At 48.1% G+C, this 26,922-nt stretch overlaps 1 protein-coding gene across 1 annotated transcript; it reads left to right on the top strand.

Annotated features, from left to right (window-relative positions):
* Positions 1–667: 667 nt before the first annotated feature.
* On the top strand, positions 668–26,656 carry LDHD (lactate dehydrogenase D). The gene is made up of 11 exons (XM_081963009.1): positions 668–933; positions 7,075–7,187; positions 8,420–8,561; positions 10,308–10,449; positions 13,989–14,148; positions 15,734–15,933; positions 17,140–17,268; positions 19,071–19,198; positions 20,585–20,675; positions 24,049–24,160; positions 25,839–26,656. The coding sequence occupies exons 1-11, from the start codon at positions 874–876 to the stop codon at positions 26,035–26,037; spliced, it is 1,476 nt and encodes a 491-aa protein (XP_081819135.1). The 5' UTR covers positions 668–873; the 3' UTR covers positions 26,038–26,656.
* The last annotated feature ends 266 nt before the right edge of the window (positions 26,657–26,922 follow it).

The following is a 26,922-nucleotide window of genomic DNA, read 5'->3' as shown; positions in this document are numbered from 1 at the left end:
TATATATATACACACCAATATTCCATTTAAATCTATAGAATCTATATATTCAATTCATATATATACCAATATTCCATTACATTGTTATAAATCTATAAAATCCATATAAAAGTAATATGACTTTATAATATCTCCTGTCACATTCTATTATTACAATTCAAGGTTATGGTAATTGTATCCATTGATAAAACATGTCCCAAATCTTATAAAATTGTTCCTCCTCATTTTAAATTTCCTGTTCTTCTACAAGTCTTTAAACTTATTCCTTCTTTGTGTCTTGCCTCATTTCATGTCTTGTCTCACTCTTATGTCCTGCATTACTTTTATGTCCTGCCTCAGGATAAGAAATGTCTTCAAAAGAAAAACCAGAAAGTTTAGTTGCCTCCTGAAACAGCACCTTTGGGACAACCAGCACCTGGATGGTGAAGAATCTCTAAGGCAGTGTTTCTCAACCTTGGCAACTTTAAGTCCTGTGGACTTCAACTCCCAGAATCCCCCAGCTGGGGGATTCTGGGAGTTGAAGTCCACAGGACTTAAAGTTGCCAAGGTTGAGAAACACTGCTCTAAGGACTTTTAGGCAGTTATATATGTTTATAAGATTTGCAAGCGCGCTTTCGGGGCGGGGGGGGGGGAGGCAAATGCGGGGAAAAGAAAGGCGCGTTTGCAAAGTCCAGGCTGCTTTTGAGCAATGCAATGCAAGGCTTGCACATTGCAAGCATCTTTTTTTTTTTTTTTGCACGGAGAAGTCAGGCCAGGGAACGCGTGGGGCTCGCGCACAGGTTCCCCCTTCGGGCTCCCGGGCCTCCTTAAGCCGCAGCAGGGCTGCACCGCCTCCCTGCCGCCCCCTCCCCTAGACCCGCCCCGCCGACAGCCATGGCTCTGGGGCGCGCTCTGGGCTGCGCGGCAAGGCGCTTCTCTGCAGCGCCCGCCAAGGTACGCGGACGGCGGGTACGGATGGTCGGGCACGGTGACTCGGGGAGGGGAGGGGAGCTTCCAGAGCCCCCGGGTCGAGGGTTGGGAGGGGTGGGGGACGGCTGTATCCCTTGCACGGGAGAGCCTCCGCCTTGCACGGGTCAGCTGCTGATCTGCTAGCTTTCTGCTCGCTTGCTTACCTGCCTACCTACTTACTTGAGCCAGGTGCTTGCCTCTGTTCTTGGCTTCCTCCGTCGCAAAACTCAAAATATTTGGGTTTTTTTCCCCTCGGATTTTTCTGCTCCTCTTGGTGGCAAAGAAAGTCCAGTTGCGTTTGGGCTCCCAATCGCTGGAACGCCAGTTTGTAAATCTGTTGTACTGCACGGGAGCTTTCTGCTCGCTTGCATACCCGCCTACCTACCTGAACCAGGTGCTTGCCTCTTGGCTTCTCCCCTGCACAAAACTTATTTGATCCACACACCCCTTCCGGAGTTTTCTGCTACTCCTGGTTGGACCAGGTGCGTTTGGGCTCCCAGTCGCTGGAACGCCAGTTTGTAAATCTGTTGTACTGCACGGGAGCTTTCTGCTCGCTTGCATACCCGCCTACCTACCTGAACCAGGTGCTTGCCTCTTTTCTTGGCTTCTCCCTTGCACAAAACTCAAATATTTGATTTTTTCCCCTCGGATTTTTCTGCTGCTCCGGGTTGCACCAAGTGCGTTTGGGCTCCCAGTCGCTGGAACGTCCGTTTGTCCCGTAAGGGAAGTTGAAAGGTTGAAGTTAACTTTGGGTTAGAGCAGAGGTTGGGGAACTGTGGCCCCTTTTATGACTTGTGGACTTCAACTCCCAGAATTCCTCAGCCAGCATGGTTGGCTCAGAGGAATTCTGGGAGTTAAAAGTCCACAAATCTTTAAAGGGCCACAGTTTCCCACCCTTGGATAATTAGGGCACGGGTGGGCAGCCCTGGCAACTTTAAGAGCTGTGGGTTTCAGCTTCCAGAATTCCTGAGCCAGCCATGTCTCAGTTAAAGTAGGGTGTAGGGCGCAGGTGTCCAAACTTGGCAACTTTAAGACTTGTGGACTTCAACTCCCAGAATTCCCCAGCCAGCATGGCCTTCCCCAGCATGGACTGGTGGACTTCAACTCCCAGAATTCCCCAGCCAGCATGGACTTCCCCAGCATGGACTGGTGGACTTCAACTCCCAGAATTCCCCAGCCAGCATGGACTTCCCCAGCATGGACTTCCCCAGCATGGACTGGTGGACTTCAACTCCCAGAATTCCTCAGCCAGCATGGACTTCCCCAGCATGGACTGATGGACTTCAACTCCCAGAATTCCCCAGCCAGCATGGACTTCCCCAGCATGGACTGGTGGACTTCAACTCCCAGAATTCCCCAGCCAGCATGGACTTCCCCAGCATGGACTGGTGGACTTCAACTCCCAGAAATCCCTAGCCAGCATGGACTTCCCCAGCATGGACTGGTGGACTTCAACTCCCAGAATTCCCCAGCCAGCATGGACTTCCCCAGCATGGACTGGTGGACTTCAACTCCCAGAATTCCCCAGCCAGCATGGACTTCCCCAGCATGGACTGGTGGACTTCAACTCCCAGAATTCCCCAGCCAGCATGGACTTCCCCAGCATGGACTTCCCCAGCATGGACTGGTGGACTTCAACTCCCAGAATTCCCCAGCCAGCATGGACTTCCCCAGCATGGACTGGTGGACTTCAACTCCCAGAATTCCCCAGCCAGCATGGACTTCCCCAGCATGGACTGATGGACTTCAACTCCCAGAATTCCCCAGCCAGCATGGACTTCCCCAGCATGGACTGGTGGACTTCAACTCCCAGAATTCCCCAGCCAGCATGGACTTCCCCAGCATGGACTGGTGGACTTCAACTCCCAGAAATCCCTAGCCAGCATGGACTTCCCCAGCATGGACTGGTGGACTTCAACTCCCAGAAATCCCTAGCCAGCATGGACTTCCCCAGCATGGACTGGTGGACTTCAACTCCCAGAAATCCCTAGCCAGCATGGACTTCCCCAGCATGGACTGGTGGACTTCAACTCCCAGAATTCCCCAGCCAGCATGGATTTCCCCAGCATGGACTGGTGGACTTCAACTCCCAGAAATCCTCAGCCAGCATGGACTGATGGACTTCAACTCCCAGAATTCCTCAGCCAGCATGGACTTCCCCAGCATGGACTGGTGGACTTCAACTCCCAGAAATCCCCAGCCAGCATGGACTTCCCCAGAATGGACTGGTGGACTTCAACTCCCAGAATTCCCCAGCCAGCATGGACTTCCCCAGCATGGACTGGTGGACTTCAACTCCCAGAAATCCCTAGCCAGCATGGACTTCCCCAGCACGGACTGGTGGACTTCAACTCCCAGAATTCCCCAGCCAGCATGGACTTCCCCAGCATGGACTGGTGGACTTCAACTCCCAGAAATCCCCAGCCAGCATGGACTTCCCCAGCATGGACTGGTGGACTTCAACTCCCAGGATTCCCCAGCCAGCATGGACTTCCCCAGCATGGACTGGTGGACTTCAACTCCCAGAATTCCCCAGCCACCATGGACTTCCCCAGCATGGACTGGTGGACTTCAACTCCCAGAAATCCCTAGCCAGCATGGACTTCCCCAGCATGGACTGGTGGACTTCAACTCCCAGAAATCCCTAGCCAGCATGGACTTCCCCAGCATGGGAGTTGAAGTCCACAAGTCTTAACGTTCTCAAGTTTCGACACCCCTGGTGTAGGGTTTCCTGCTTAACGGGGTTGGACTAGAAGACCTTGAAGTTCCCTTCCAACTCTGTTATTCTAATTCTAGATAAAAGTCCACCAGTTGTAAATTGGCCCATTTCTAGAATAGAGAAAGGTGTTCAGAGAAAGGCGTTGCTTTGGCCGGCTTCTAGTTCCCACCTGATGAGATTAACGGGGTTATAAATCTTGACTTGGTCTGTTGTGCAAAGTGGGATGGTGTGGTTTGTGATTACTTTTCACAATTGCAGAAAGTCACCAAGATGATAATAACCCACCCCTCCTCCACCCTCCCAACAGAGGTTCCTAAAGCATGATTTTTTTCAGCCTTGGCTCCTTTAAGAGGGGTGGACTTCAACTCCCAGAATGCCCCACCCCACAGGGTGTTGAAGTCTGGCTTATTTTAGAGTAGGCAAATTTGAAAAGCATGGCCCTAAAACTTCACCAGTTGAATTTCTGCCTAATGCCTGTTTAGTTGTTTATAAGATTTATTTATTTTCAAATCGTATTTATTGAATTTTCCAACATTTAAAACACAAAACACAAATTTACACTTATAACAGCCTTTCCATATCGGTATCAATATCTTTTGTAACCATCCTATTTACAAGAAATTCTATCTCTATATCACTATCCTAAGTTATATCCTTATTTAAATACACTCTATATATTATACTTTTACCGTTTATATGGCATTGAGTGCCCAAACCAAAATTTGTGTGCATATGTATGTGTGCATTCGCCGGAGTCCCAAAGACCATGCCTGTTTTTTGACCATTTTCAGGACGGTTTTGTCTGAAAAAACAGCCAAAAAACACCCCAGAAAATGGCCTCAAAATGGCTTGGTTTTGGGCCGTTTTAAGGACCTTTTATGGGATGTTTTCTGTGCCATCTTGGGGCTGTTTTTAGCCTGGAATATAGCCCAAAAATCGCCTGAAAAATGGCCCAGAAAACAACCTGGGTTTTTTGCCCATTTTCCAGTCCTCCAGCGCCCGCGAAGACCAGCATGCTGGAAACCAGAAGAGCAGCTAGTGATGGTGTGCGTGTCTACACCTCTGGCACATGTGCCATAGGTTCACCATCACCGGTTTACATCTTAGGTTTTACATTTACTCTCAAGCCAGGAGTCCCATCTATTCCAAATTTGATAATACTCGGTTTCTTCCCTCTCCTTCATTTCCATAGACAGTCTGTCCATTTCTGCACATTCATAGATTTTCCTTCTTATAATCGGGTCTGGTGGGGTATCTGTTTGTTTCCAGTTCTGTCCTAAGACGATTTTACTTGCAGTTAATATGTGTAGTGTTATGTATTGTAGTTCTTTCCGCATTTTCCCATCAAAGATTCCCAGGAGAAACAATTCCGGCTTCAACTCTCTCCTCTGTTCAGTTATCTCTTCCAGCCACTTTCTTATCTTGTTTATAAGATTTTTTTAACCCACTTCAGGTGTAAGTCACTTGGGGAAGTTGACAACAAGCCAGTGCAGAAATAAGTAGATACATACACAATGCGATAAATCAGAATTATGTTCAATTATAGGTAGTCTGCTACTTACAATCACTGTTTTTTTCAGTGCTTTGAAGGATCAGTAAATGAGGGGCTATAAGTCCAGGACTACATATATTAACAATTGTATTTTTAATAACTCTGGTGTTAAAGAGCTTCCTGAACACTCAGGTTTTGACTAGCTCCCAAAAGAGTTGGGCTTCCAGAAGAGAAGGGGAGCCCCCACATAGAGAACCACAATTTTTGCTTTCTCAAACTTGCTAGCAAAATGAAGGAGTCAGCCCTCTGTACATGCACAGGGGCACGTTCTGTTCCTCCAGACTGGCGTTCTTCCTTGGAAGGGAAATCCAGCTTTGGTATGTGGGGGTCTTCAGTGGACATTCTCCACTGATTCAGATGGGGGGGGCAGGATCTGTGGGGGGGGGCAAGCCACCTCTCCTTTTCCAGCCAGATTTTGGTGTCACAATAGATCTTTGCAACAGATCTAGTAGGTCTACAAGAGATCCAGCATGGAACTGTCTGAGCCCGGCAAACTGGGTGTCTGATGCCGATCAGAAGGAGAGATCTACTAGATCTCCAGTCTTTCCCCCCCCCCTGCCTTGGAGATCCTCATCAGAGGCTATGCTGCTGGGTTTTATTTGGGACTGAAGCTATTTCTGTGGTCTGACCTCTAAAGCTACGCAGGGCCAGGCCTGGTTAATATTAGAATGGGAATCCGCTAGAGAGTGCCTGGAAACGGAAAAGTCATCTGCTTCCCAAGAATATTGTGAGGGGAGATCCACAAAGCCCCCAGGAGTTGAGCTCCACGGGATAGGATAGAATCTAATTAGGATGGGATGGGGTGGAATAGGAATAATAATGTAGAATAGAGTGGAGTAAGAATAGAATACAATAGAAATAATAGTAGAGTAGAGTAAGAATAGAATAGAATAGAATAGAATAGAATAGAATAGAATAGAGAATAGAATGCAGAGTAGAGTAGAGTAGAATAGAATAGAAATAATAGTAGAGTAAATAGAATATAATTTAGAATAGAATAGAGAATAGAATGCAGAGTAGAATAGAATAAAATAGAATAGAATTTAGAATAGAATATAGAATAATAGAATAGAATAGAGAATAGAATGCAGAGTAGAGTAAAGTAGAATAGAATAGAGAAGAATAGAATAGAATAGAATGAGAATAATAGAATAAAATAGAATAGAATGCAGAGTAGAGGAGAGGAGAATAGAACAGAATAGAGAATAGAATGCTGAGTAGAGTAGAGAATAGAGTAGAATAGAATAGAAATAATAGGGTAAATAGAATAGAATAGAATTTAGAATAAAATAGAGAATAGAATGCAGAATAAAGTAGAATAGAATAAAATAGAATAGAATAGAGAATAGAATGCAGAGTAAAGTAGAATAGAATAGAGAAGAATAGAATAGAATAGAGAATAATAGAATAATAGAATAATGGAATAGAGTGGAGCAGAGAATAGAGAATAGAGCTAGAAGGGACTTTGGAGGTCTTCTAGTCCAGCCCCCTGATCAAGCAGGAGAACCTGTACTCTTTCAGATAAGTGGCTGTCCAGTATCTTCTTAAGTGGGCATTGTGATTACCCACAGTTTGAAGGCAAGCTGTTCCACTGGTTAATTATCCTCCCTGTTAGGAATTTTTAATTCCCATTGGTTGGGGGTCTGTTTTAGTGCTAGGATAAAATTGGTGCAAAACAGAAAGAAAGGAAAGGATTAAGGATTTGTGGGTCAGCTGAACCCATGGCTGGGAAGGAGGTGCCCACAGGGGAATAATATAATGTCGGCTTGCCACTGCTTCAGTTGCGACAGCCACAGACAAATTCTGGCTTCCATCTTGTGTCATGATCTCCATGCGGCCTCTTTTCCTTCCCCAGGAGTGGCTGACGGAGGACTTCCTCAATTCCCTCAGAGCGATTGTGGGGGGGCCCAATGTGTCCACAGCCACCGTTGTCCGTGAGCAACATGGGCAGGACGAGTCTATGCACAGGTATGTCTTCTACATCGGGAGGCCAGGAAATGCGCCTGTCGCCAGAACATTTTCAGACCTCTGAGATGCTCAGAGAACTTCTTGGGAGCTTCTGCTCTCTTTCTCCTCATCTGGAATAGGAATATTCTTTACTGGCCAAGTGTGTTTGGACACACAATTTGTCTGCAGCGTGTGAGTTCACAGTGCATGCACACAACAAAGTAGTAAGTCATAGATCATAGTCATAGATCTGTTGTCTCCTGCTTGGTCCTCCGCGGATGTTGAGAAAATGGGAAACCCCAGACTTTTGAAATAATTTGGGGCTATATTTGTGCTACGGTGGCACAGTGGTTAGAGTAAAGTAGGGCAGGCTACTTCTGCTGCATGCCAGCTGCATGCAATTTGGCAGTTCGAATCTCACCAGGCTCAAGGTTGACTCAGCCTTTCGTCCTTCCAAAGTGGGTAAAATGAGGACCCAGATTGTTGGGGGTAAATAGGCTGAATTCTGTAAACTGCTTAGAGAGGGCTGGTATCTTCCTTCCTTCCTTCCTTCCTTCCTTCCTTCCTCCCTCCCTCCCTCCCTCCCCCCCTCCCTCCCCCCTTCCTTCCTTCCTTCCTTCCTGTTAGAATGCAGTATTGCAGGCTAACTCTGCCCACTGCCATGACTTCGATTCTCACCATCTCATGGTTGACTCAGCCTTCCATCCTTCCGAGGGGGGGTAAAATGAGGAGCCAGATTGTTGGGGGCAAGAGGCTGACTCTGTAAACCACTTAGAGAGGGCTGGAAAATACTGTGAAGCGGTATATAAGTCTAAAGGCTATTACTAAGTGCTATATTTGCTATATATTTGCTATAAGTGTTATATATGGCTTGGAATAATGAAATGGATATAAGTAATTCTCGCTTAGCTGAGAATTACTGTTGCAGCATTTCCATAGTCAAGTGATCAAAATTCAGACGCTTGGCCACTGACTCATATTTATGACGGTCGCTGTGTCCCAGGGAAGGAGTCACAGGATCCCCTTTTGCGACCTTCTGACAAGCAAAGTCCATGGGAAAGCCAGATTCACTTAACAACTGTATTACTAACAACTGAAAATGATTCACTTAACAAGAGAAGCAAGAGAAGTTGTAAAATGGGGTAAAACTCACTTCACAAACGTCTCACTTGACAACAGAAATATTGGGCTCAGCTGTGGTCATAAGTCGAGGACTCCCCATAAGGGAAGCTTGCTATGTCCCTCCCTCCTAGGAACTGCCCCCCGGATGCCGTCGTCTGGCCCCAGAGTGTGGAGCAGGTCAGTTTGCTGGCAGCGACATGCTACGACCGAGGGGTTCCGGTCATCCCCTTCGGGACGGGCACAGGGCTGGAAGGGGGCGTCACCGCTGTGCAGGTAAGAACCGGAGGATCTGCGGCAGGTGGAGCAGAGGTTGGTGTGGTCCTGGCAGAGCAGTGGTTGGTTGCAGGCGGTATGCCGCGGTACGGGTGTACCGGAGCCTGCCCGGAGCCCCGGATATCGTTCCGGTACAGTGCTCCTCAGGGCCCACCCACCTGCCCGAGCTCCTTTTAAGTCTTCAGCGCAGCTGCAGCGTCGCAGAGGCTCACGGAAGCGATAAGACCCATGCGCACATCCATGTGGACGCCGCCGGCCTGTTCCAACTGTACCGGTTGGAAGGGGATCTGGAACCCACCACTGCTGCAGAGGCTTAATCCTGCGTGGGATCCGGCCGGAGTCTTAACTGGAGGTCGCTCTAATTCCGCTGGACCTGCTAAGTCTGCTTGGTCTACATCTAAGTCAGCGTGGCTTTTTTTTCAGTGTTGGTTGGTGGGACCTTCTGAGCTTTGGTTGGTCAGCTGGGAGCAACCAAATTTTAATTCAAAACGGAGCTGGAAGGGTCCTTGGAGGTCTTCTAGTCCAACCCCTGCTCAAGCAGGAGAACGTAGACCAGGGATGGTGAACCTTTTTGGCACCAAGTGCCTAAACTGGAAGGTGTGTGCAAGTGTACGTGCCGGAGTGCTGGAAACCCAAAGACCATCTGGCGAGCATGCGCATGCCTGCTTTTTGGCTGTTTTGGGGGCTGTTTTTGGCCCAAAAAATGGCCCCGAATGGCCTGCTTTGGGGGCATTTTCAGGCCATTTTCCGGCGCTCCAGGACCTGCAAAGACCATCTGGCTGGCACACACATGAAACCAGAAGAGCAGCTGAAATTGGCGCGTGTGTCCACAGACATGCCATAGGTTCACCATCACAGACTTAGACCATTTCAGACAAGCGACTGCCCAGTCTGTCCACACGGCCAAGAGATTCCATGGCTGCAGCCTAGAATAGGAATTTGGAGGAGCGTTAAGAGAAAAACGGAGTCTATGGAAGGGACCTTAGAGGTCTTCTAGTCCAACCCCCAGCTCAGGCAGGAGATTTCATTTTAAGAAACTTTACCTGTAAGGAAGGGATAGGAACCCTGGTGGTGCGATGGCTAGAATGGAGCATCGCAGGCGAATTCTGCCCACTGCCAGCCGTTCTTTCCTGACGGGCTCAAGATTGACTCAGCTTTCCACCCTTCTAAGGTCAGTAAAATGAGGACCCAGGTTGTGGGAGGAGATATGCAAATAAGGCTTACATTATTCCTGTTAGGAATGTAACCCTAGGCTTGGTTTGGCAATGTATATAAGCTATGATTACTGTTACTTTAAATGTTAGAGAGATGTAATTGGCTTGTTACCTCAAGAGGGAGCCAGAATGGCTGTTAGCTCTCTGTTTTGTTAGAAGCTGGTTGGTGTATTTTGAGGTATTGTGGTTTGCAACTGTTTAGCTATACTTTGTGTGTTAGACTGATTATATTGATAACTGAATTACTGAACCGTGTATGACTTGGACTGATAACCGGACTCTGAATACTTCTATATTTATACATAGTAAACTACTATATTTTTATACTATTCAGTGTCTCTATATGCTGGTTTGTGCGTGTTATTCCATATCACTCTCATTACGCTTCTCTGCATACTCGCTCTCCCAACAGGGAGCTTAATTACTTAACAATTCCCATATACAGTGCTATAGGGCAGTGCACAAGTGTTATTGCTATTGCTGCATCTTTGTAATTTGGGTTGTGTGAACTCTGCCTGTGCTTCCCCCCCAGGGAGGTGTGTGTGTCAACCTGATGAAAATGGACCAAATTTCTGAGCTTAACCCTGAAGATTTCACGGTCGCTGTGGAGGCAGGAGTGACGCGGAAGGCGCTGAACAAATACTTGCGTGGGAACGGCCTGTGGTTCCCTGTCGGTACGGCAGCTTGGAGACAGGTGGAGGGGAGGCGTCAGTGGGTCAAGGTTGGGGGGTTTCCCCCAGCAAGGTTGGGAGGGGTTGTGTCAGTATACCTGTCGAGGTGCTCCAGCTGAGGCTCAGGCAGGGCCCCCTGGGGGAAGGGTCTAGCTTTTAGATTCACAAGAGTTGGGAGGGACCTTGAAGGTCATCTAGTCCAACCCCCTGCCCAAGCAGGAGGCCCGACACCGAGTGCCAAAAAGGGAGCGCTTGAACGCTCGTCTTGGCCACAACCCGGAAGAGAAGCTGCTGAGGGCACATGTGCACGCCTGAAAATGAACTTCCAGCTAGGTTTCTGCGTTTCTGTTGCACATGCGCATATGACAGTCAGCTGGCCAGCGCACATGCTCATGGAGGAAAACGGAAGACCAGCTCTTGTGCGCCACTGATGCACGTACAAAGGCCAGCTGATGTGCACCAGAAACCTGGAAGAGGAACGGGTGATGTGTGCCTGCCAGCCGACATGGCTCCATGTGCCACATCGAGCATGATTGCCATAGGTTCACCATCACCGCCCTGCACCATTTCTGACCGATGGCAGTCCAGTCTCTTCATAAAACCTCCAATGATGAAGCAGCCACAACTGCCGAGGGAAGCTGTTCCATTGATTCTCACTGTCAGGAAATCCCTCCTTATTTATTTCCAGGTTGGCTCTCTCTCTCTGCTGAGCTTCCACCTGTTGCTTCTTGTCCTGCCATCAGTTGCTTTGGAGAGCAAGTCAACCCCCTGTTCCCTGGGACATCCCTTCAAATTTTGGAAGATGGCTCTCATGTCCCCCCCCCCCCCCTGAGCCTCCTCTTCGTGAGATGAAACATATTTAGTTCCCTTAGCCATCATTTCTACCATTTAGCCCCTAGGCCCTTAATCATCTTCGTTGCTCTCCTCCACATTCTTTCTAGGGTCTCAGCATCTTTGAGAGATGTTGAGATGGACAGATTAACGGAGTTGGAGGAGATCTTGAAGACCATCTAGCCCAAGCAGGAGATCTTACACCATTTCTGACAGATGGTAGTCCAGTCTCTTCTTGAAAGCCTCCTGGGATGAAGCTCCCACAACTTCCAAAGGAAAGCTGTCCTATTGAATATAGAATAAGAGAGTTGGAAGGGACCTTGTAGGTCATCTAGTCCAACCCCCACTGCTCCATTTCTGACAGATGGCAGTCCAGTCTCTTCTTGAAAGCCTCCTGGGATGAAGCTCCCACAACTTCCAAAGGAAAGCTGTCCTATTGAATATAGAATAAGAGAGTTGGAAGGGACCTTGTAGGTCATCTAGTCCAACCCCCACTGCTCCATTTCTGACAGATGGCAGTCCAGTCTCTTCTTGAAAGCCTCCTGGGATGAAGCTCCCACAACTTCCAAAGGAAAGCTGTCCTATTGAATATAGAATAAGAGAGTTGGAAGGGACCTTGTAGGTCATCTAGTCCAACCCCCACTGCTCCATTTCTGACAGATGGCAGTCCAGTCTCTTCTTGAAAGCCTCCTGGGATGAAGCTCCCACAACCTCCGAAGGAAAGTTGTCCCATTGAATATAGAATAAGAGAGTTGGAAGGGACCTTGTAGGTCATCTAGTCCAACCCCCACTGCCCAAGCAGGGGACCCTACACCATTTCTGACAGATGGCAGTCCAGGCTCTTCTTGAAACCTTCCAGTGATGAAGCTCCCACAACCGCCGGAGGCAACTTCTGTTCCGTTGATTGGTTGTTCTCACTTGGTCAAAAATATCCAGATAATGGCCACAATGGGATGCGTGTCCGTCCGTCCGTCCGTCCGTCCATGTGTCCAAAGCCACACTCCTTTGTACTCCTCCATGGATGCCCCTTGATGGAGAAGCCTCCAAGCGTTGCCCCCAAACTGTAATTTTTGACTCTGAAGAGAGAGGGAGAAAGCGATGGAAGCGATTTTGAGCAACCTGGTTCTGTGTAGCCCTTTATTTGCAGTTCGCAATCTGTTCATGGAAAAAAATAAATTAATGCACGACGCATTTAGGTTTTGCCCTGGCTTGGAGGATGGCTGGCCTTTAGGGTATCCTCTGAGGTGCCCCCCCTAAATAAAATGGGGTGAGCCAGAGCCGATCTCCAAATGAAAACCTTCTTCTGATGCTTCTCACTCATTTAGAAGAAGACGTTGCGCTCTTCATCCTTAACAAAAATATGCAGGGCAAGGGAAGGAGATGCTGACAGAGGACAGGTAGTACAACAGATAGCTTAGTGGCCATTTGAAGCTATGACGGACCTCGCCAGGGGCACAGTTACGACTCAGTTCTGAAGTTCTGATGGTCACCTCCCTAAGCTTGTGACTGCATGTTGGTTGCTCAGCAACCGACCTCGCATATATGGCCACTTGGCAGTAATGTGACCATGTTTTACGATGTTTTAGTTAGAAGGGGGGTTTACTTCTGATTTTCAGCAAAACTGGCCCCTAACGGACAATTGGTTTGCTTAACAACTATGGTGCTTGCTTAATGACAGCCATAACAAAAAAGTTGTAAAATAGAGTCGATCCTATGATAACCAGCTATATGGCCGTCATAACTTATAACCATAATGGACAGGCGCAAATACAGTTGTAAGTTCAGAACGACGTACATGGGCAGAAAAAGTTAAGATGTCCATGAAGCTCTTAAGAGCTTTCTAGGGTCTAAGAGCTTTCTAAGATGTCCATGAAGCTGTGCGTGTTGCACAGTTATTCCCAAACACCTAGATTAAAAAAATGGAGCTTTGATCCTCCTGTTGCCATCCTGAGTTGGCTGACCTTCCTGGGGATGCCCTGGCAGGAAAGCTAAAGCAGCCACACCTGAATTGTGCATGGTATGTAGATGACCTGCAGGTTTCCCCATTGTTGCCTTTTGAACTCGGCACAGATCTGCTCAAGTCAGAGAATATACAGATTAACTGATTTGGAAGGGGCCTTGTAGGTCATCTAGTCCTTGTTCAGTTTCTGTCCATTTTTCCTTATCTGGCCTCTGGGTGCTTTGGAGAAGGAGAGATTTAAGAATCAACCAATGGAACAGAAGTTGCCTTCAGAAGTTGTGGGAGTTTCATCCCTGGAGGCTTTCAAGAAGAGACTGGACTGCGATCTGTCAGAAATGGTGTAGGGTCTCCTGCTTGGGTGGGGGGTTGGACTAGATGACCTACAAGATCCCTTCCAAGTCGGTTAATCTGTATATTGGAAGACTGCTCTCCTGTCTCCCCTGGTCCTTCTCTTCACTAGACTAGCCATGCCCAGTTCCTGCAACCGTTCTTCGTATGTTTTAGCCTTCAGTCCCCTAATCATCTTGGTTGCTCTTCTCTGCACTCTTTCTAGAGTCTCTACATCTTCTTTATAGTGTGGTGACCAAAACTGGATGCAGTATTCTAGGTGTGGCCTTACTAAGGCTTTATAGAGTGGTATTGATACCTCCCTTCATCTTGGCCTAAGAATTGGGGTAAGGCTCCTGCAGTTGATGGGCGGTGGGTGAGGGGCTTAGGTTCTTTCTCACTTTGCTGTTCTCTTCCTCCTCAGACCCCGGGGCAGACGCCTCGCTCTGTGGCATGGTGGCCACTGCAGCCTCCGGGACAAACGCGGTGCGCTATGGCACCATGCGCCAGAATGTCCTCAACTTACAAGTGGTCCTGCCAGATGGCAGAGTCCTGCATACAGCCGGGCAGAATCGGCGGCCCAGGTAACCCCTCCTTTCCCTCTTTCTTTCTCCTTGGGTCACAGTTGGGTGCCCTTTCTGTGGTGCCCCTCAAAGATACTTTGCCCCCCATGGTTCCCAGCATGAGCCTCTTCTCCAGGGAGTCCTTCTTCCTTCTCATTAGGTGGCCAAAGTCTTTGAGTTTCCTCTTCAGGATCTGGCCTTCTAAAGAGCAGTCAGGGTTGATCTCCTCTAGGACTGACCGGTTGGATGGCCTTGCAGTCCAAGGGACTCACAAGAGTCTTCTCCAGCACCAGAGTTCAAAGGCCTCTGTCAGCCTCCATCTTGCATGCTTGCTATTGGTTGCCGTAGAAATGGGGAGAGTGGGGGCTCATGGTATTTGGGAGGAGAAAAGTGCTGGTTGAGATATTCTCCAAAAAGGGAGTTTTGTTCTCACCATCTTCTGCACATGCTGATGGGTCGTGTTTGGGTTTGGCCAAGGTCAACCGTCTCTGCATACCAGCAGAATGAGGCCACCTGAAGATGCGCCCCCCCCCAATGACACCTTTGGGAGTTGGAGATTGTACATTGGGTTGGGGCAGGGGTGTCCAAACTTGAGAACTTTAAGACTTGTGGACTTCAACTCCCAGAATTCCCCAGCCAGCCATGTTGGCTGGGAAATTCTGGGAGTTGAAGTCCACAAGTCTTAAAGTTCCCAAGTTTGGACACCCCTGGGTTGGGGTAATTGCGGGGAAGGATTTGGGTAAACATTTGATATGTGCAAGTTCACGCTTTTTTGCTTCAGATCTTGCTTCGCTTTCTCTGTTTTCATTTCGTATCCAGTAAAAGTACCTTTATCTCTATCCAAACAGAGGGTGGGTGGGGGGCTGTTTCTTTCTTGGAGACTGAATGAGGCAGGCCTGACATTCTCAATTCTTTGGCGCTCAGCCTTGCTTACGGTCCATCTTTCACAGCCACGCATCGCAACTGGGAAAACCATCGCCTTGACGAGACGCACTTGGGTTGGCAGGGGGACACGGAAGATGTTGGCTATTCTCCTTGCCCTTTCAATGCATGTCCATCAGCTCCAGCCCTCTTTCCTTCTCTGTGATGGGCCCAGCCCTGTGGAATGACCTCCCCCTTGACATCAGGATTACCTCCGATCTCCGCTCCTTCCGTGTAAAGCTCAAGACCCACCTTTTCCAATTAGCTGGCCTGGCTCAACCATAGTTTTATCCCATTGCTCCTGACAGCCTTTTTTTAAATTTGTAATTTTAACTGAGGGTATTTTAATTGTTAATTTTAATTCTATTATTATTATTGTATGCATTTGACGATTGTTATCTCCTCCATGTATATGTACGTGTATGTGTTTATGTGTATGTGTGTATGTATTGTATGTATATGTATATTTGTATGGGTTTTTATTGTACGCCACCCCGAGTCCTTTTGGAGAGGGAGCGGCTAACAAATTAAATTTATTCTATTCTATTATTTCCCTTTTGGAGATCGGCAAAGCTGAGCGAGTTGTGGTCACCCAGCCAGGGGTCTCTCACCAATGCAAAGCTGAATGCATGGAAGGCGGCTGGGTTGGTTCTCAGATCTCACCAAGTTCTCCCTTCCTCTGCAGGAAGAGCGCTGCTGGATACCACCTAACGGGGCTGTTTGTGGGCTCGGAGGGGACTCTGGGGTTCATCACCCAGGCCACGCTGAGACTCCATGGTATTCCTGAGGCCACCGTGGCGGCCATCTGTGCCTTCCCCAACATCCAAGCAGCCGTGGACAGCACTGTGCAGGTTCTCCAGGCTGGGCTCCCCATTGCCCGCATTGGTGAGTGGGACTCCAGTTGCTCATGGCGAAGGGGAACTGGGAGGGTGGAGGCCGAGGAATAGCAGCACTTAGGCGTATATAGGCGTATATACCGCTTCACGGTGCTTTACAGCCCTGTCTAAGCCTCTTGCCCCCAACAATCTGGGTCCTTAGTTTACCGACCTCGGAAGGGTGAGAGGCTGAGTCAACCTTGAGCCTGGCGAGAATCGAACTGCTGGCAGTCGGCAGAGTTTGCCTGCAATAGTGCATTCTAATCGGAAGGAAGGAAGGAAGGAAGGAAGGAAGGAAGGAAGGAAAAAAGAAAGGGAGGAAGGAAGGAAAGGAAGGAAAGGAGGGAACAAAGGAAGGGAAGGAAGGAAGGAAGGAAGGGGAGAAGGAAGGGAAGAAGAAAGGAAGGGAAGAAGGAAGGAAGGAAGGAAGGAAAGGAAGGAAAGGAAGGAAAGGAAGGAACGAAGGAGGGAAAGAAGAAAGGAAGGGAAGGAATGGAAGGAAGGAAAGAAGGAAGGAAGGGAAAAAGAAAGGAAGGGAAGGAAGGAAGGAATGAAGGAAAGGAAGAAGGAAGGGAAGGAAGGAAGGGAAGAAAGAAGGGAAGAAGGAAAGAAGAAAGGAAGGAAGAGAAGGGAAGGAAGGAAAGAAGAAGGGAAGGAAGGAAAGAAGAAAAGGAAGGAAGGGAAGGAAGGAAAGAAGGAAGGAATGAAGGAAGGGGAAAAGAAAGGAGGGAAGGAAGGAAAGAAGGAAAGGAAGGGTAAGGAAAAAAGTCCACCCAAGGGACTCACAGGAGTCTTCTCCAGCATCACAGTTCAAAGGCCGTAATTCTTTGGGCGCTCAGCCTTCCTGATGGTCCAGCTTTCAGCTATGATAGACCCCCCAAAAGGCCTTACAATCCCATCCTGAAGTTCTGACGGCCAGCCCCTTCTACTGTCGAGTGACTGCATTTCGGAAACTTGGCCACGAGCCTGCAGTCATGCCCGCTTACCGTGTGTCCCACAGTTCATGTAATCCAACACGGTTAATGACCACGCCGACTCACTTAATGACTGCCATAAAAACCAGGTCCAGTCACGTGACCAGCTTTAAAATCGTTGCAACTGTAATGGGCAGACTCTGAGGCAGTCGTAAGTCGAGGACTACCCAGACGGCGCAATTCAAAAACCGTCTTGTAGGCCAGATTGTTTGGGCATTGCTCGCGCATTTCTCCTCCCGCAGAGTTCCTGGACGAGGTCATGATGGGCGCCTGTAACCGCTACAGCGGCCTGAGCTATGCAGAGCTGCCCACCCTCTTCCTGGAGTTCCACGGCACTCAACAGAGCGTGGAGGAGCAAGTAGGAGCCACAGGTACGTCCCACGTATCGGGACCGGGGGATGGGAGGGGGGCAGCGTATGGCTGGACCATGACTTGGTTTGCACAGCGCATGAAACTGTCCTCTTTGATTGGTGTAGGCTTCGCGACGTGTGTGAATTCAGCTCTGTGTAGGGCTTGGCAATGCATGGACCCATAGATAGTCCTGTATCACCATCCTCTTTTAACGACCCCCAAATCCCTTGAATGGAGCTGAGTGTTTACTGGCCGGATGCCCTTCCTGTCACCGATGCGGAGTTATATTCAGCAGAAATATTCTCATCGTGCCCAGAGAGAGAAATATCTGCCTCTACCTAGGATCGAACTCACAGCCTCTTGATTGTGAGACGAGAGCTCCACCTCTAGGCCACCGCACCACTCATAGGTGGTCCTGTATACGTAGTCCTTGACTTACGGCCTCAATTGAGCCTTCTGTTGCTAAGCAAGACAGATAGTAAGTGAATATTTTGTCCCATTTTATGACCTTTCTTGCCAATGTGGTTAAGTGAATCCTAGCAGTGAAAACGATTAACTAACAATCCTGACAGTGAGAATAACTAACCAGTGGCCTTTGGAAGTTGTGGGAGCTCCATTGCTGGAGGTTTTTAAGGAAAGACTGGACTGCCACTTGCCTGAGATGGTTCAGGGTCTCCTGCTTGAGCCGGGGGTTGGACTAGAAGACCTCCAAGGTCCCTTCCAGCTTTGTTCTGAATGATGGATTAAATCACTGCAGTTGTTTAAGTTAGTAGCTTGATTATTAAGTGAATCTCACTTCCTGCCTGACTTTGCTCATCGTCATAAAAGATGATCAAATGATCCTGCGCAGGTCATAACTGTTGTAAATATGAGTCATAAAATCCACCTTTTATGACCTCTGAGAAGCAAAGTCAAAGGAAGAAGTCAAATTCACTTAACAACCGCAGTGATTCAATCAATCATTCAGAACAAGAGATAGAAGGGACCTTGGAGGTCTTCTAGTCCAACCCCCTGCTGAAGCAGGAGAACCTATATAGCAGGGGTGTCCAAACTTGGGAACTTTTAAGACTTGTGGACTTCAACTCCCAGAATTCCCCAGCCAGCATGGACTTCCCCAGCATGGACTTGTGGACTTCAACTCCCAGAATTCCCCAGCCAGCATGGACTTCCCCAGCATGGACTGGTGGACTTCAACTCCCAGAATTCCCCAGCCAGCATGGACTTCCCCAGCATGGACTGGTGGACTTCAACTCCCAGAATTCCCCAGCCAGCATGGACTTCCCCAGCATGGACTGGTGGACTTCAACTCCCAGAATTCCCCAGCCAGCATGGACTTCCCCAGCATGGACTGGTGGACTTCAACTCCCAGAATTCCCCAGCCAGCATGGACTTCCCCAGCATGGACTGGTGGACTTCAACTCCCAGAATTCCCCAGCCAGCATGGACTTCCCCAGCATGGACTGGTGGACTTCAACTCCCAGAATTCCCCAGCCAGCATGGCTGGCTGGGGAATTCTGGGAGTTGAAGTCCACAAGTCTTAAAGTTCCCACGTTTGGACACTCCTGCTATACACCTTTTGCCTAGCACCCAAATTTCAATCATGTGACCATACTGCAAGTGGCCATCACTGTCATAAACGTCACAAGTCACTTTTTTCAGTGCCATTGTAGCTTTGAACGGTCACTAAACAAAACAGTTGTAAGTCAAGGACTACCTGCAGGATAACAGTAGATCAGGGTAGCATCGCCCTATAAACCCAAATCCATCGGACCAGGCTGACGTGGTGGCAGAAGTGGGATTTCATGCAAATCTCCCTCTGCAGAGGCGATTGTGCAGTCCAACGGAGGCTCGGACTTTGCGTGGGCCCGGGAGCCGGAGTCCCGTGGAAGGCTCTGGGCAGCTCGGCACGATGCTTGGTATGCAGCTTTGGCTCTTCGTCCTGGCAAAAAGGTGAGCTGGAGGGCATCCTGGTTATCTTGAAAGAACAGTTGCAGTTTGACTCAATTTTTCTGAGCGATCTAGAGTGATCTCCTTGCCTTATACTTTCCTTAATCCCAGTTCTGAGTTTCAAAACTAGTTAATGATGTGAATCTATAGCAGTGTTTCTGAACCATACACTTAGGCAAGAAAACCCAAAAGGACACATATAGACTGGGTGAAACCAGGCTTAATAGCAGTGACTGTGAGAGGGATCTCGGAGTCTTAGTGGATAACCAGCTAAATAGGAGCCAGCAGTGTGCAGTGGCAGCCAAAAAAGCCAATGCAATCCCAAATTGCATTAACAGAGGGATTGAATCAAGATCAAGGGAGGTACTAATACCACTCTTTAAAGCCTTAGAAAGACTACACCTAGAGTACTGCATCCAGTTTTGGGCCCCACACTATAAAAAGGATATGGAGACTCTAGAACAGCGATGGCGAACCTTTGGCACGCATGCCACAGGTGGCACGTGGAGCCATTTGTCAGGGCATGCGAGGAGCTGTCCTGTCAGCCAGCATGCATGCGCGCGCTGGCCAGCTGAGTTCATCCTTTTTTAAAGCCATTTTTCACCCTCACCAGGCTCCAGAGGCTTTATAGGACCTTCAAGAGGCTTCCCTGAAGCCTCCGGAGTGCAAAAAACTGGCCCTACGGGCAAACTGGAAGTTCGGGAACGGACTTCTGGTATGCTTGGAGGTTCGTTTTGACTGCTCCGGAGGCTTCAGGGAAGCCTCTTGAAGGTCCCTGAAGCCTTTGGAGCGCTTAAAATACCTTCCGAGCAAACCAGAAGTCACTTCCGGTTTGCTCGGAGGGTCGTTTTGACTGCTTTGGAGGCTTCAGGGAAGCCTCCTGAATATCCCTGAAGCCTCCGGAGGGCTTCCGGGCGGAGTGGGAGGCTGTTTTCGCCCTCCCCATGCTCCTATAAAGCCTCTGAAGCCTGGGGAGGGCGAAACAAGCAAGCAAAAATGGGGAGGGGGCGCCTGTAGTGCGTGCATGCATACTGGGGGGGTTGTGCATTGGATTATGGGTGCGGCACGCCTGCACACGACCCCCCCTGCGCTCTCCCCACTTATGGCACCCGAGCCAAAAAACGTTCGCCATCGCTGTTGTAGGGTCTCCTGCTTGGGCAGGGGGGTGGAGTAGATGACCTCCAAGGTCACTTCCAATTCTGTTAATCTGTTATTAATCTGTTATTATTATAACCTCAGCCACTAGAAAATGTGTGTCAACTCCCAGAATTCCCCAGCCACAGCACGGTTCTCAGGAATTCTGGGAGTTGACGTCCACGCACCTTCAAGTGGCTGAGGCGGAGAAACACCGCTCTAATGCAACCTTTTACCCTTCCTCTCTTTCCTCAGGGCTATTCCACAGATGTGTGTGTCCCCCTCTCACGCCTTCCTGAGGTCCTACTAGAAACCAAGAAAGATTTGCTGGACTCCAACCTTACAGGTGAGCTGAGTGTGGTTGGACACCTTAGTCACGAGGCTGTTCGGTGGTCCAGCCCAGGAGATGAGGGAATTGGCCAGTCCCTCGTCCCCCCCAAACTGTGGGACCAATGGCAAATCCATGGGAGGGAGTGCTTTCATCCGAATGATGAAAGGGACATTGTACTGTCCCTTTTGTAAATGCATCACAACACGTGAAACAAAGGTTGCGGTGTGGGAGTCTTTGGATCATTTGCCCAGCTTGCTTCTGATGATCAGTTATAGATATAGATTAACAGAGTTGGAAGGGACCTTGTAGTTCATCTAGTCCAACCCCCCACTCAAGCAGGAGACCCTACACCATTTCTCACCGATGGCAGTCCAGTCTATTCTTAAAAGCCTCCAATGATGAAGCTCCCACAACCTCCGAAGGCAACTTCTGTTCCATTGGTTGATGGTTCTGTCAGAAAATGTCTCCTTATTTCCAGGTTGAACCTGTTAGCGTTCTAAATACCATGTATGAAATAAATCATTGTCCAAGGCAGAATCTTCCTTAAAGTTCCCATTTATTCATAACAGGCAAGTTAGCACGGCTATGGAATTCCAATTTTTTCCTTGGAATTCCACCCAGTTGAAAGTTCATGATCTATCCCCACACCCACAAATCCATCACATGTTCCAATCATTATCTTCCACGCTGGCATCTACACCCCTCTGCTTCCGGTCAGGTGTCGAGGTGCGGAGACAAAAGATGACCTTGGCTTCTATAAAAGAATGTCAACAATACATTCCACAATCCTACTCCTTTCTATTCCCCCCTCCCAACAACTACACTAATAAAACACATAGGAAATTATAAGAAAGTGTGGCAGGCCAAAGATCCTAAAAAGAACATAACTACAGGCCTGACAGAACCTCTCCTTGATCAGCTTCCATCCATTGTTCCTTGTCTGGCCTTCAGGTGCTTTGGAGAATAGCTTGACCCCCTCCTCTCTGTGGGAGCTCCTCAAATATTGGAAGACTGCTATCATGTCTTCCCTGCTCCTTCTCTTCCCTAGACTAGCCAGGCCCAATTCCTGCAACTGTTCATTGTATGTTTTAGCCTCCAGCCCCCTAATCATCCTGGTTGCTCTTCTCTGCACTCTTTCTAGAGTCTCAACCTCTTTTTTATAGTGTGGTGACCAAAACTGGATGCAGTACTCTAGGTGTGGTCTTATTAAGGCTTTATAGAATGGTATTGGCCCTTGATCTTGATTGTTAATCATTCAAATACTTGTCCAATAATAGTCTACATTGAGCTTAAGGAAACTAAGACCTCTGCTGAGCTTCTGTTTTTAGGAATTTTTCCACTGTTTGTAACCATCCTGGCTGCTTGCATCTCTGAATTCTAAAAAAACACTGGGAGAAATTCTTCTTGAAACATCTCCTTGAAAATGTGAGAATCTAGGGAGATGACAAACAGCTAGGCAGACATTTGTGCAGTGAAAGGCAGAATTCTTACAGAGGTCTCAACCATAAAGCTCTCCAACTCAGGAGAACTGCATCAAAATTGTCTTTTCCTTTGAAAAACATTCTAAAGAAAATTACCTTTCATTCGCTTAAATCAGGGTTGGGGAACGATGGCCCTTTTATGACGTGTAGACTTCAACTCCCAGAATTCATGAGCCAGCCAGGAATTCTGGCTGTGTTGAAGTCTACACGTCATAAAGGGGACCAGACTTAAACGAAGGCATGTTTGAAACAAACCGTATTCCTCCTGGCTGCATGGAAGTCATTCTCAATTGGTGTCATTTAAAGAAATAATTAACAGAATCTGGGTTTGCACAACATACTCAGCTCTAAAGCCAGGTTAAGCGAAAGTCAGTTGCACATTAACAGGTTTTCTCCAAATAAATAAGAACGGTATTGTGGCTAAACCTGCCTGGGTCCCATGACACTGAAGCAGAAACTACTTCATCCCAGCCAGTGAGAGCTTCAGTTGGAAGGTGGACTAGTCCAGAAGTCCCCAACCTTGGCTACATTAAGCCTGACAAACTTCAACTTCTGGGAGTTGAAGTCCGCCAAAGCTTTGCTGGATGGGGAATTCTGGGAGTTGAAGTCCGCCAAAGCTTTGCTGGATGGGGAATTCTGGGAGTTGAAGTCCGGCAAAGCTTTGCTGGCTGGGGAATTCTGGGAGTTGAAGTCCGCCAAAGCTTTGCTGGATGGGGAATTCTGGGAGTTGAAGTCCGCCAAAGCTTTGCTGGATGGGGAATTCTAGGAGTTGAAGTACGCCAAAGCTTTGGAATTCTGGGGAATTCTGGGAGTTGAAGTACGGCAAAGCTTTGCTGGATGGGGAATTCTGGGAGTTGAAGTCCGCCAAAGCTTTGCTGGATGTGGAATTCTGGGAGTTGAAGTCCGTCAAAGCTTTGCTGGATGGGGAATTCTGGGAGTTGAAGTCCGCCAAAGCTTTGCTGGATGGGGAATTCTGGGAGTTGAAGTCCGGCAAAGCTTTGCTGGCTGGGGAATTCTGGGAGTTGAAGTCTGGCAAAGCTTAACGTTGCCAAGGTTGGAGACCCCTGGACTAGTTGAGTCTCATTATGTCCAGAAAATCATCCAGGATTAACACTGATTACAGGCAGGCCTCAGTTTACGACCAGTTCTTTTGCAATCATTCGAAGTTATGACCTAACTGAAAAAAAAAGGGACTTACAATCCAGATCCAACCACTCTCACAGCCCTCCTCCCAATTTTCACAAAATTGCACCATGGGTTTGCTTAATGTCTGTGGCATTCACACACTTTTTTTAAAAAAAAGTTTTTTATTAGTTTGTAATACAGCATACAAAGGAAACAGAAAAGTAAATCGTGGGGAAAATAGGGATGGGAATGGAGAAAAGAAAAATGAAAGAAAGAAAAGAGGGAAAAAGGAAAAAAAAAGGCATTAACTTCCAACTCCCTTTGGTGCCGTAGAATAAGGCATTAACATCAAACCTCAACTTTTTACTTTTACAATAATCATATTAATTAGCCATTCCTATAACAACAAAGCTATCTAACCAGTGAAACTCAAAATCAAAGTTTCATTTTTTTCCCACCTCACGCACAAAATCCAGAAGTGGTTTCCAAGCAGAAATGGCATTCGCACTTGACTGCCACAAAAAAAGAAAAAAACACCTGGTTAAAATCAGTTTTATGGCTTTTACAACTTGAGGCCATATTGGGCAGGCTTCATTGTGGTCGTAACTTGAGGACTACCTGAAATCCTAGATCAGTTGGCCAAGTTCTTGAATGAGTGCTTGGGTGTCTTCCAGATGAGAGGGGCGTCCTCTTTGATTTGCAAAATGATGGGTGCTGTAGTCCCAAAGAGTAAATGTGAGGGGAGGTTGAAACGAGGGATGTTGTCCCTTCCGTGTCTCCAGGTCCTCTTGTCGGCCATGTTGGCGACGGGAACTTTCACTGCCTGCTGGTTCTTGATCCTGAAGACGTTGAAGAAAAGGAGAAGGTGGCGGAGTTTGCCAAACGGCTGGGCAGGTAGGCTGGGGTGGGGAGGGAGAATCCTTTGTGGGTTGGACGAAAGAGCCCTTGCCCACTACAGGTTGGACAACAGAAAAGGAGCCTTCAAGGCCTTGTGGCCAGGGACAGCACTTCCGGTCCGTGTTGGGAGAAGGCACAAGTGACAAGGAATTTAGAAGAAAAAAACCTGGGAGCGGGCTTTGATCCTCCAATCTGGAGAAAGGGAGAAGAGGGGGAAACTCAGAATGCAAGAAAAGGACCAACCTCAGGGAACACCAAGGACCCCCACAGTCGTAGCCCTCCTGCTCCTCTTCCTCTAGAATCCCTCTCCCTTCTAGACCTCATGATGTTCCCTAGTTAGGTCTTGAAACATCTGCAAGAAAAGGACCAAGCTCAGAGAGCACCAAAGACCCCGCAGTCCTCCTCTTCCTCTTCCCCCTCTTCTTCTCCTCCTCTCCACAAATCCCTTGATCTTGTCTAAAAGAAGATGGTGAGAAAGAAACCTTGTCAAGCATTCAAGGTTCTCTAATTCTACCTTGTTATAATAAAGGAACCTTACTGGAATTCCTGCTGTGTCTGCTTGAACAGGCCTACCTGGGGAGGGGTAGTGTGTACGTTTTTTAAGGTGCTCCCAGTTCCTCTCTTAGGTCAACGAAGTTAAGGTGGGCTCGGCTGACTTTCTTCCTCACTCTCACCTTTGTCTTGAGGCAGAGTCCTCTTTCCTCCAAAAGTGCTTAGCCGTTTCCACGTCTTTTCTCCAAGTCCTGTTTGATATTCCTTCATCCCCCCCCCCCCCCCCGCTGAAGATTTTACGCATAAAATGTCTTCGGGATGAAGAATAGTCTCCTAAGAAAATGGATAAATTCAAGAAGGGAGGAGGGAGGGAGGGAGGGAGGGAGGGAGGGAGGGAGAGGGGGGAAAGAAAGAGAGAGAAAAGGGAAGGGAAGGCAGGAACCAAAAAGGGAGAAAGGAAGGGAGGGAAGAGAAATTAGATATAGATATAGATAGATGATAGCTATAATAATAGGATGGATGGATGGATGGATAGATGGATGTAGATAGATATGGATAGGGATAGAGATATGCATATGGATAGAGAAGGATAAAGATAGAGAGGAAGGGAGAAAGAGAAGGGGGGAGAGGGAGGGAGAGTGGGGGAATAAGAGAGGGAAAAGAGAGGGAGGGATAGAGGGGATAGAGAGGGAGAGGGAGGGAGAGAGAAGGGGGAGAGGGATATAGAGAGGGAGGGAGAGTGGGGGAATAAGAGGGAAAAGAGAGGGAGGGATAGAGGGCATAGAGAGGGAGAGGGAGGGATAGAGAGGGAGAAGAGGGAGGGAGAGAGAGAAGGGAGAGGGGGATATAGAGAGGGAGGGTGGGGGAATAAGAGAGGGAAAAGAGGGAGGGATAGAGAGGGAGGGAGAGGGAGGGATAGAGAGGGAGAAGAGGGAGAGAGAGGGGGGGGAGAGAGAGGGGGAGAAAGAGAGAAGAATAGATAGAAACTAGATATAGATATAAGGAGAGGGAAGGAAAGAGAAAAATAACATTACAAAAGTTTTTCTGTTTTATTGTTGCTAAACGTAATGTTTTCAAAAGCAGGGAAAAAAAACGAGAGGGGGAAAAATGCCCCAGTTCTTTTCCTTCGCTTACCTTGAGATTTGGGGTGTGCATTTTGATCTCTTTTGCCGCTTTTCTCCAGGAGGGCCTTGGCAGTGGGTGGCACCTGCACAGGGGAGCATGGCATCGGCCTGGGCAAACGTCGGCTTTTGCGCGAGGAAGTAGGGGAAGTGGCCCTCTCCACCATGTGGCAGATCAAGGTGGCCTTGGATCCCAAAAACCTCATGAACCCTGGAAAGGTGCTCGAACCTCCGCAAGGCCTGGCTGGGAGAGGCTCCTGAATTTGCTTTCCTTGCCGAGAAGTCCGAGAAGAGTGAGGCGTCTTCGCTTTTATCTCCTCGCTCCAGCAGGGTCAGAAATGCAGGTGTTAACCAAAGTGAGGTGTTGTGGTTCTCCAGAGGTGCCCACAGCAAAGACTTCTTCACCTCGTCTGCTGACTGGATTCTATATCATACTAAACTATGTTTAATTCTAGCCTGCTGAATAAACCACAGTTGGTTCAAAGGACATGATAACTCAAAGCCAAGTAAGTGACACTTCAATTTGCCGAATTCTTCAGCCGACATGCTTTAAAATACATGGACTTCAATTCCCAGAATTCCCCAGCTGGCATTCAAGATACGTGGATTTCAACTCCCAGAATTCTTCAGCCGACATGCTTTAAAATACATGGACTTCAATTCCCAGAATTCCCCAGCTGGCATTCAAGACGCGTGGACTTCAACTGCCGGAATTCTGGGAGTTGAAGTCCACGCATCTTAAGGTTGACAGGAAACACTGCCTTAAACACTATACCCACCTGTCAGCTTCCTTTGGATTACACACTTGGCAGCCATGCCTCTGATAGGAAGAGTAAGCATACAGAACTGTCTGAATTTGCCTTACAAATCTACATTAAAATTAATGCTGTGTGTTTGTGTTTATTCACGTAATATGGAAATGCTCAGGCGTAATTTGAGGTCAGTGGTTGGCCTTTTGAACTAAGCCGGGAAATAAGTTAAGGCCACATTTTCCAACCCTGTGTGTGTGTGTGTGTGTGTGTTTCAATTCCCAGAATTCCACAACCAGCAAGCTCATGGAGAATTCTGGGAATTGAAGTCCACACCGGGAGTCTCCAAAGTTAGGAAACAGTTCCAAAGGCATCTGTTGGATCCAATCCTTTGTGG

This window comes from Natrix helvetica (assembly GCF_964273705.1).
Source record: "Natrix helvetica genome assembly, chromosome: 10".
Lineage (NCBI taxonomy): Eukaryota > Metazoa > Chordata > Lepidosauria > Squamata > Natricidae > Natrix > Natrix helvetica.
The sequence above is the reverse complement of the archived record's forward strand: the minus strand, read 5'-3'. Positions and strand labels throughout refer to the sequence as shown.